General features: G+C 36.1%; 1 protein-coding gene across 1 annotated transcript; it reads left to right on the top strand.

Annotated features, from left to right (window-relative positions):
- The first annotated feature begins 4,798 nt into the window (after nt 1-4,798).
- On the top strand, nt 4,799-8,510 carry LOC107821133 (polygalacturonase-like). The gene is made up of 4 exons (XM_016647544.2): nt 4,799-4,997; nt 5,544-5,855; nt 6,815-7,330; nt 8,003-8,510. Exons 1-4 carry the CDS (start codon nt 4,863-4,865, stop codon nt 8,243-8,245), a joined length of 1,206 nt encoding a protein of 401 aa, XP_016503030.1. The 5' UTR covers nt 4,799-4,862; the 3' UTR covers nt 8,246-8,510.
- Nucleotides 8,511-9,652: the final 1,142 nt, after the last annotated feature.

The following is a 9,652-nucleotide window of genomic DNA, read 5'->3' as shown; positions in this document are numbered from 1 at the left end:
TTTGGATAGATTCGACGCGCGTGGAGGCCAATTCGAGGGGTAAAGGCATCGCGAGCTAGAGAATTAGCTAGTTCGAGGTGAGTAATGGTTGTAAATGATGTCCTGAGGGTTTGAAACCCCGGATTGCACATCATAGTGCTATATTGAGGCAAGATACGCTGGATGATGAGCGTGGGGTCTTTCACTACTGGGGATTGTGACTTGGTCCATCCCGATTGATGACTTTACTGAATATTTGACTGAATTTCATTTGTTATCATCATGATTTGGGTTGATTGTCATATTTGGGCTTCGTGCCAACTATTTGAACCCTTCGGGGATTTTTATCACTATTTCCTTACTGCTTGACTTATTATTTGAACTCAGTCCTGTTGATATCTACTGTTTTACAAACTCAGCCACTTTTACTCAGATTTGAAACTTAAATGATATTTCTACATCATGTTTTGGGCTGAGAACTACTGTTTTACTAATGCCCAAGGGGTTTATGATGATTTTTGGACTGAGTGAGGCCGAGGGCCATATGTGAGGATATGCTGAGTGATATGAGGCTGAGGGCCTGAGATACTATTTACGCCATGCGGTGGCTTGAGTGATGTGAGGATATGCTGAGTGATGATGCCACGAGGTGGCTTGATATAGCGCTTGGACCGTAAGGGGCCCCTCCGAAGTCTGCACACCCACAGTGAGCGCGGGTACCCATGTGATTTGAAACAGTGGTAACAATGACACTATATGATGCAATTTGGTCAGGTAACAATGGCTGACCATTATGCTGAGTGATTGTGAGGTAGCCCGAGGGGCTGATACTGTACTGAGAGTGAGCCCGAGGGGTTGATACTATGATGAGCGATTGATACTATGCCCGAGGGGCGGATTTCTACTTGTTAATTACCTGTTAAATTACCTGTTTTACTTGTTTTAAAAAGGAATATCATTTTATTTCTTCACTGATTTACTGCTTTAAGTGATTTTACTACTTGATATCGAATTGCTTTGTGCCTTTACGTGTTTTCATACTTTCAGCCATTATTTGTAATTATTACTCACTGAGTCGGAGTACTCACATTACTCCATGCACCGTGTGTGCAGATTCAGGTATAGCAGAGTCCGCACCTGAGCGCTGATTCCTTCCAGGCTAGGCAGTGATTTGGAGTTACGAGGTAACTGTTGACGTCCGCAGCCCCTTGTCTCTCTTATCCTTTATCATTTATGTTTTCTTCAGACTGTTGTATCGTATTCCGTACTTTGTAGACCTATAGCAGATTCTGTAGTAGCTCATGACTTGTGACACCCGGGTTTGGGCTGTGTCGTAATGGTTCCTGCTGTTGTTAACGTTAAAATTCCGCAATTTATGAGTATTATATTATATGTTATTACTGTTTATGATGATTAACTGTTTAAAAGAGGTGTTCCATTTTGGTATGGCTGGCCTTGTCTTCACGAGAGGCGCCATCACGACCGGGTTCGGGGATTGGGTCATGACAAGGGGTTCATCATCCAGGTCGAGGGTCCTGACCAAGGCGTTGACTTCTTGAAACTACTTGTGCCAAAGTGGGAAGCACACGAGCCGGTGGTTTCGTTGCTGAGAATTTACTTAGTCATGCTAAGGTATGATACATGAGCGCTGAGAACCATGAAGCGAGTGACACCTCGTGGATTGGGCCTATTCGATCAGGTTGGGATCGAACCCGTGCCGATCATACGGTGACTGAGACAAAATTAAGTCAGGATAGTTGGAACTCCCAAAGTATAAAGTGAAGTATTTTTTTATAAGAAAGAAAAAGAAAAGAATTTCTTTTAGAATATTCATAAACTGCTATTATGCAATTATTTAGAATTATTCTTATAAGCTTTATGTTTTTATGCATTTAGAACTTTTACTCATAATGTATATGTTATTAAAGTTTCTCCCCCTGTTGTTGAGACTCACTGAGTACAATGGATGGTACTGACGTTCTCTTTTGGGAACCTACGTTGGTCTGCGGTACAACGTAGGAACCGATTTTGCAGGCGAGCAGGCTGCTGGTTAGGACTTCCTTCTCTTCCAGTGCTATTGGTGAGCTCCGCTTTTGTTCGTGGAGTATTCCTTAGAGTCATCTTTATTTAGTTATTTCTTTGTTTACTTAGAGAACTGACCAGGAAATCTCATGTCATGAGCAGTGCGTCAGTTTATCAGTAGAGGCTTCATAGACATAGTCGTTGGGTTAAGATTCAGATGATTTTGATAATAAATTAGCAGTAATTCAGTAGTTACTACGAATAAAGTTTTGGAGTTGATTTATTTAAATATTTAAATTAATCAAAAGTATTTGGTTAGAGTATTTCCTTGTTGCATATAAAGTTTGGAGTTATAATAGATTTGATAAGCAGAGATGGTTCGCTCGATCATATTTAGTGATCGAGTGCCGGTCCCGGCTTGTTCAGAAAATGGGTCGTGACAACCAAGTTTAAAATGGTAAAAATATTTCTGTATGACCGATAGGTCATGGGTTCAAGCCGTGAATGCAATCTTTGGAGTACGTCTTTTCCTGGATCCTACATGGATGCAGAATACTATGGTGCACTTGGCTGCCCTTCTACTAGATAAAATGACAGAATAAAAATAAGTTAAAATAACACGGTCTAGCTAGTTTTCGAACTGATCATTCAAAAATAGCCAGCATTTACCAAGTCAATGAAAAATAACCACTATTTTGCTGCAATAGAGACCGGTCTAGCATAATATACTGGAGTTCGGTGCACCTGTGTATAAACTTCCAGCATATTATGCTGGACCGGTATACTTTGCTGGCTCCAGTATTATACTGGAGACTGGAGCACCGGTGCTCCAAACTCTAGTATATTATGCTGGAGTATTTTTCCGGATTTTGAACAGTATTTTCTTTCAGATTTATCTTTACATGAAAAGTGGCTAAATTTTTATTACTTTTAAAACTGTGATTTTTTTTGAATGACCACTTGTAAATCTGGCTATTTTTAAATTTCTGCCTAAAAACAAGACGTGCTCCAAGACCACAATTATACAAACAATGACACGCTTAAATTAAAACAAGGTGCTATCCTTTGATAAGAATGGAGTACAATCTAGAAATTTGAAGATCACAAATAATACTAATGGTCAATTCGTATTACACTTCAAACATTATTAAAATTAGATTCTTTTTTTTTTTTTTATATCAAAATCAACAGGGCACAGTTGAGATAGTATAACCTGAAGAAGTACCTAAAAGTCTCAAAATATTAAATTATTACTGTTCCAGTGAGGCTATAATAATTTGAAGAGAATTGACAACTTGTAGGAACTTAGTTAATTTGTTGGGGGGCGAAGTGCAGCGATAACCATTTTAAGTCCGCTATTTAAAATATATTTATAATTTATAATGTATTTAAAGATTAACTAATTCACCGAAACTTTAGGACTAAGTATTTTAAATTTGGAAATTCAGAACATAACATTCGAACTTCTGGACACAATTTTCAAACTTTAGGACACGACGTCCTGAAGTTTGAACCTTTGAGGTTTAAACTCTAGGACACCATGTCCTGAAGTTGAGCAAAATTGACTAATTTTTAAATATATTATAAACGGTGGGTATATTTTAAACATCATACTTAAAAATAGCTATTTGGTGTCATTTCCACATTTGTTGGCTAGTAAATACTCCCCCCGGTCCACTTCAATTATTTTTGGCCTTTTTTTGTGGTCCATAATATTTGATTCTTTCATATCAAGAAGGAATTATCTTTTCTTTTCCAAAGTTGCCCTTGAAGTAAAGAGCCTATGAGAATTTGTTACATTTTCAATAAATAAATTAAGGTTAATATGGTGAATTTTATTGTTAGTTATAATACTAAAAGATAGATTACTAAGGACCCGTTTGGCCATAGATTTTGCCAAAATATATTTGGAATTTTTTTGACAAATACATGTTTGGCCATAGATTTTATCTACATTTTGGCAAATTCCCAAAATCAGCTCAAGAATTGGTTTTGGCCCAAAATATCACTATTATATTTTTTAAAAATTGCCCCAAACTTTTGTATTTTATAAAAGACCCACCATTTATTATTTTGTAACAACGCTGTTTCGTCTTCTCGATCATCTGATAGTGTATTATGTAGTTCATTATAAAAATGATAATTTTGTACCAAATTTATTTATGTCCAGCACTATGGTTTGCGATAATATAATGAATGTTATTGATAAAGGTACTGTTGGGTATTTGTGATAGTTTTTAGAACGTATGGATATGAGTCATTTTCATGTTTTTTTAAAAAAAAGAAATATGTTTTTAAAACTTATGTCCAAACACATTTTCATCTTCAAACCAAACTTCACCCAAACGCTAGCTTAATATGGGTGAAATAACCAAAAAATTAATTAAAGTGGACCGGAGGGAGTATTTCCTCAGTTGAAAATTTTAAACTACTAAAATATTTTTTTTTTAAAATCCTCTGCTCTCTTTTTTTCTTAAAAAATAAAGGCCAAAAATAAATAAATTAGTTTCTGTTTCTAAAATGGTTGATAAATAACGAAAATCAAGTCATTCAGTAGGATTAGATTCTAACTTGGCTCTTTGGCTAGATGGTGTTGAAATTTTCAACACAATCTAATTAATTTTCTTGGATCTTAATTTCCCTAATTAATCCTCCTCCTTAAACATCCGTTCCATAGAAGACTAATTCAAATGAACCACTAAATTTCTACCATTTTGGTAGAAATTTGATGGTCTCAATTCATTTTGATGACACTATATAAGGGCTTCAACCTTCACTTACCATTTCAAAAGCCAAAGAAGAAAAAAAAAACACAATAACGCAATAAAATATATACAAAAGGAAAAAAAAGAAGAAAAAAGATGGAATTAAAATTTACATCGTTTGCATTTTTATTATTATTTTTAGCACGAATTGGAGACGCTCAGCCAACAGCTTCGCCAGAAGTCTTTGACGTAACCAAATATGGTGCAACAACTAATGGAGATATCAGTAAGGTAAATCATGCGTTTTTACCATATAATTGATTTCCTTCTGACTAGAGACGAATCCAAGATTTAAAGTCAACAGGTTAAGAATGAATGTGATCTAATATATGTTTATGCTTCGAAATATTTTTGCATATGTATAGGCGTTTCGAGCTGAAAGTAGTGAGTTCTGTTGAATCCGGGAAAAAATAAATTAGAAATAGCCCGATTTACAACTGGTAATTAAAAAATATCCATAGTTCAAACGTAATCGAAATTTAGCCACTTTTTCATGTAAAGATAAAATCTGAACAAAAACACTCTTAAAAATCCGGAAAAATTTCAGCATAATATGCCGGAGTTTGAATTTTTTACATATGAGATTCCAACATAATGTGCTGGAGTTTCAACATAATATGCTGGAAGTTTAAACATAGGAGTTCCATAATTCAGCATATTATATTGGAACTTTTCACGTTTCAGCTAAAATAGTGGTTATTTTTCAATGACTTTGCAAACGCTGGCTAATTTTCGATTACCAGTAGATTTGCCTCTAACAGAAATTATAATTTACAGGCTGTGTTAGATGCATTTAAAGAGGCATGTGCAGCAACAAGCCCAAGTACAATAGTAATACCAAAAGGTACATATCAAATGAATCAAGTAAAACTACAAGGTCCATGCAAAGCACCAGTTGAGCTACAAGTTCAAGCCATTTTGAAAGCTCCTTCAGATCCTAAACAACTCAATGCAGATGTTGAATGGTTAACTGTTAATTATATTGATCGTTTCACACTTTCTGGTGGTGGTGTTTTTGATGGCCAAGGTAAACAAGCTTGGGATCAAAATAATTGTAAGGATTCCAAAAGTTGCAGCAATCTTCCCAATGTAAGTTATTACATGTATATTCCACTATATCTTGTGTTAGATCACTGTTTTTAAATTTAACTTATATACATTGACAATATATAGGCTGTAATTTTTTAACTACTGCAGTTTTCTACTCCTGCTAATAATTTAGCACATTCGTTGTTGTTACTATGGGGTCCTGAAGCACAAGAAGATTTTACTCGTTGGTGTCAACTGGGGGGGGGGAGGGAGGCTGTGGATTTTTGTTGCTCTCCATGGAGCTTTTGGCCTAATAAGTTTTATGTTACATCAATTCGAGCTTGCTCGATTTGTTCAATTGAGACCTTATAATGCAATCGCATTCTCTGGTCCCATTGTTGTTTTTCTTTTTGTATTTCCGTTTTATTCACTAGGTCAGTCCGATTGGTTCTTTGCCCCTAACAGCCTTGTTTGTTCCAATATATTTTGGTTATTGTAGTGAAGTCTTATTACAAATAACATAACATGAAGAATAGTTTCAAGAAAAACTTGACTGTTATAGGGAAATGTTGTTATAGGGGACGACTGTTATAGAGAAGTCTCACAGTATGATGATAGTTTCACACTATCAGTGCATTTTAACTTGTTATACAAAATTAGTTGCCTATGTTTTCAAGTTACTCAGTCCATCTATTATGAATATTTCTGATTATCTTTTAAATAACCTGATACATAAACATTATAATGTTAGTATATAGAACTAGAGCCTTAATTTTCACTAGTAAAACATTATCAAAATAGAATTTAAGTTATATACATTGTAACTTGTAATTAGTGTAAGATTTTTTTACAGTATTAACGTAGTTTAACATGTGATAACAAGTACATTACCGTTCTTATCATGTTACCAACAAATGTTTAATTTATCACAAGATTTCACCAATAATATTTTTGTACTGTCAGTGCATACAACAACTTAAGCTTATCCAATTGTGCTCATTATTTTTACTCTTGTACAGAATTTGAGCTTCAACTTCCTTACAAACTCAACAATCCAAGACATAACTTCACAAGACAGCAAACTATTCCATATCAACGTGAATGGTTGCAAGAACTTGACATTCATCAGAGTAAACATCACAGCTCCACCAGAAAGTATCAACACAGATGGCATTCACGTCGCGCGATCGAGCAACGTGAACATTACAGATTGTGTAATTGGTACAGGAGATGACTGTATTTCTGTAGGAGATGAATTGGAGCAGCTTCATATCACTAGAGTTACATGTGGTCCTGGCCATGGTATTAGTGTTGGAAGTCTTGGAAAAACTCCAGGTGAAAAGCCAGTGGTTGGAGTTTATGTGAAAAATTGCACATTTATTAATACTGATAATGGTGTTAGAGTAAAGACATGGCCAGCTTCACATCAAGGTGTTGTCACAGATTTGCATTATGAAGATATCATTGTGCAAAATGTTAGCAACCCTATTGTCATTGATCAAGTCTATTGCCCTTACAATCAATGCAACAAAGATGTAAGAACAAAACTTTATGCAGTTACTTGTACTTATCTTTTAAGTGACGATCTGATATACTATTATAAAAATTCTGTCTACCTAGCTGTGAAGGGTGGCTGCTTGGATACCAAAGGACAGCCTGGTGCACTAAGCTCCCGCTATGTGCGGGGTCCGAGGAAGGGCCGGACCATAAGGGTCTATTGTACGCAGTCTTACCCTGCATTTCTGCATGAGGCTTTTTCCACGGCTTGAACCGTGACCTCCTGATCACATGACATCAACTTTACTAGTACGCCAGGGGTGGCCATTTGGACACCCTTTGCCAAAAAAATGTACCACGTATATAAAGTTAAATACTGTGAATCGGGTCGTCAATTAACACTTTCACCGAAGAATTATACTTTGATATAAGTTAAATATGGTGAAGGATGATTAGTTGAACACCATTCACCCGAAAATATATTGAGTATATAAGTTAAATAGTGAAGTATGGTCAGCTGAAACGACGCCCGTTGCCGGAAAATTAAACTTGTACATATAGGTTAAATATACTATATTTATACACATATATGAAATCTTGAATACCTGAGTAAATTCCTGGCTTTGCTACTGCTGTCAGTGTATAAGAGTTAATTCTAGATTTATTTTTGTTATATTATGGTTCATATATTTATTTTGTAATTTTTGCAGTTGCCATCACAAGTGAAGATAAGCAAAGTGAGCATAAAGAACATAAGGGGAACATCAAGAACACAAGATGCAGTGCTTTTACTGTGCAGTAAAGGTGCACCGTGTGATGGAGTGGAGGTTGGAGATATAGACATTACCTATAATGGAAAAGAAGGACCAGCCAAATCTAGTTGTGAAAATGTGAAGCCAAAGTTTGTCGGGAAGCAAAATCCACCAATTTGTGCTGGAGCTCAGTCTTCTTGAGCTCTTTTTAATTAGCTCCCAATTTTTGTGCAATTTTTAGCAATTTGTTTTATATAGTATTGAATCCACCAGTTTGCACTGGTCTAGCTCAGTCTAATTGAGCTTTATAGCTTCTAAATTTTTTTAGTTCTAGAGTTTTTATTTTTTGGATATCCTAATTGAAATAGGATGTGTGCACTATATAAGATGTGCAGTGTATTAGAGTGTAGAAATTACACATGAATAATGGAGTAATAGGAAATCCTCTTGGCGAGAGATTTTTGAACACGAGATTTTGATTGGTATATGATATTTAAATTAAGAATTTTTACCTCGTATAGCAAATGTTAACACCTTATTTATTTTAAATAAATATCATTTTTAAACATTATATTCTATAAATACTTTTTAATGTTTATAGCAAAATATCTAATTTTGGTTATCTCTTAGCCTTAAGCCACTAAATACGCTATTCAGTTACATTATTTTCTTTCTCTCTCTACTTTGATACATATCATTCTTTTCCCATATTCTATTTTGATTCATGTCATTCTCTTCCCATATTCCTGAAAACACGATGCTCAATTTCAAAATTCCTCTCACCCACGTTACCTACCATTAGTCAAAAACCCCACGCTCTCTCCTCTCTCCTCTCTCTCTAACCTACTCCAATAATAATCTTCGAAGGCCAATGAACGGCGAATTCTTGCAAGAGGAGGTGAGAGACGTTGCGCTACAGGGAATGCCGGCTATATCGTCCCCCGTCATTAAGGAAGAGAAATTGACCTAGCACCATAAGATTTCATGGCAAATGACACACAGCAGATTCCTCGCTCTCTTCACTAGATTTGGTGAAATCTGGTGCCGATAAACTATTACGCAGACTGGAACCACTCTCTTTCCTTATAAAAGGTGCTTTTCCCCATCACTGGGCGATTTCTGCAAAATCAGTAGTAAATCACTGCAACCTACAAATTGCATATAGGTTCGAATATATTTCAATGTATTTTCAATGTATCACGCTGTATTTTTATGTATTCATTGTCTATTACACACCCAGAAGATGAAAGTAGCAGAGATGAGGATGTTGAGGTGGATGTGCGGGCATACAAGGATGGATAAGATTAGGAATGCAGATATTCGAGAGAAGGTGGGTGTGGCCCCCATGGAGGACAAGATGCGGGAAGTAAGACTCAGATGGTTTGGGCACATTCAGAGGAGGAGCACTGATGCACCGGTGAGGAGGTGTGAGCGACTGGCTGTAGTGGGCACGCGGAGAGGTAGAGGGAGACCTAAGAAGTATTGGGGAGAGGTGATCAGACAGGACATGGCGCGACTTAGGATTACTGAGGACATGGCCCTTGATAGGGAATTATGGAGGTCGAGCATTAAGGTTGTAGGTTAGGGGAGAGTGTGAATATTTCTACA

The sequence above is a fragment of the Nicotiana tabacum genome, chromosome 10 (assembly GCF_000715075.1).
Source record: "Nicotiana tabacum cultivar K326 chromosome 10, ASM71507v2, whole genome shotgun sequence".
NCBI lineage: Eukaryota > Viridiplantae > Streptophyta > Magnoliopsida > Solanales > Solanaceae > Nicotiana > Nicotiana tabacum.
This window is presented reverse-complemented; position numbering and strand designations above follow the sequence as displayed.

Bases quoted from the DNA above. Each gene is read 5' to 3' on its own strand.
- LOC107821133 (XM_016647544.2), top strand. From the start codon at position 4,863: ATGGAATTAAAATTTACATCGTTTGCATTTTTATTATTATTTTTAGCA. The intron at 4,998-5,543 runs GTAAATCATGCG...TATAATTTACAG, and splicing joins CTAATGGAGATATCAGTAAG to GCTGTGTTAGATGCATTTAA. The intron at 5,856-6,814 runs GTAAGTTATTAC...ACTCTTGTACAG, and splicing joins GTTGCAGCAATCTTCCCAAT to AATTTGAGCTTCAACTTCCT.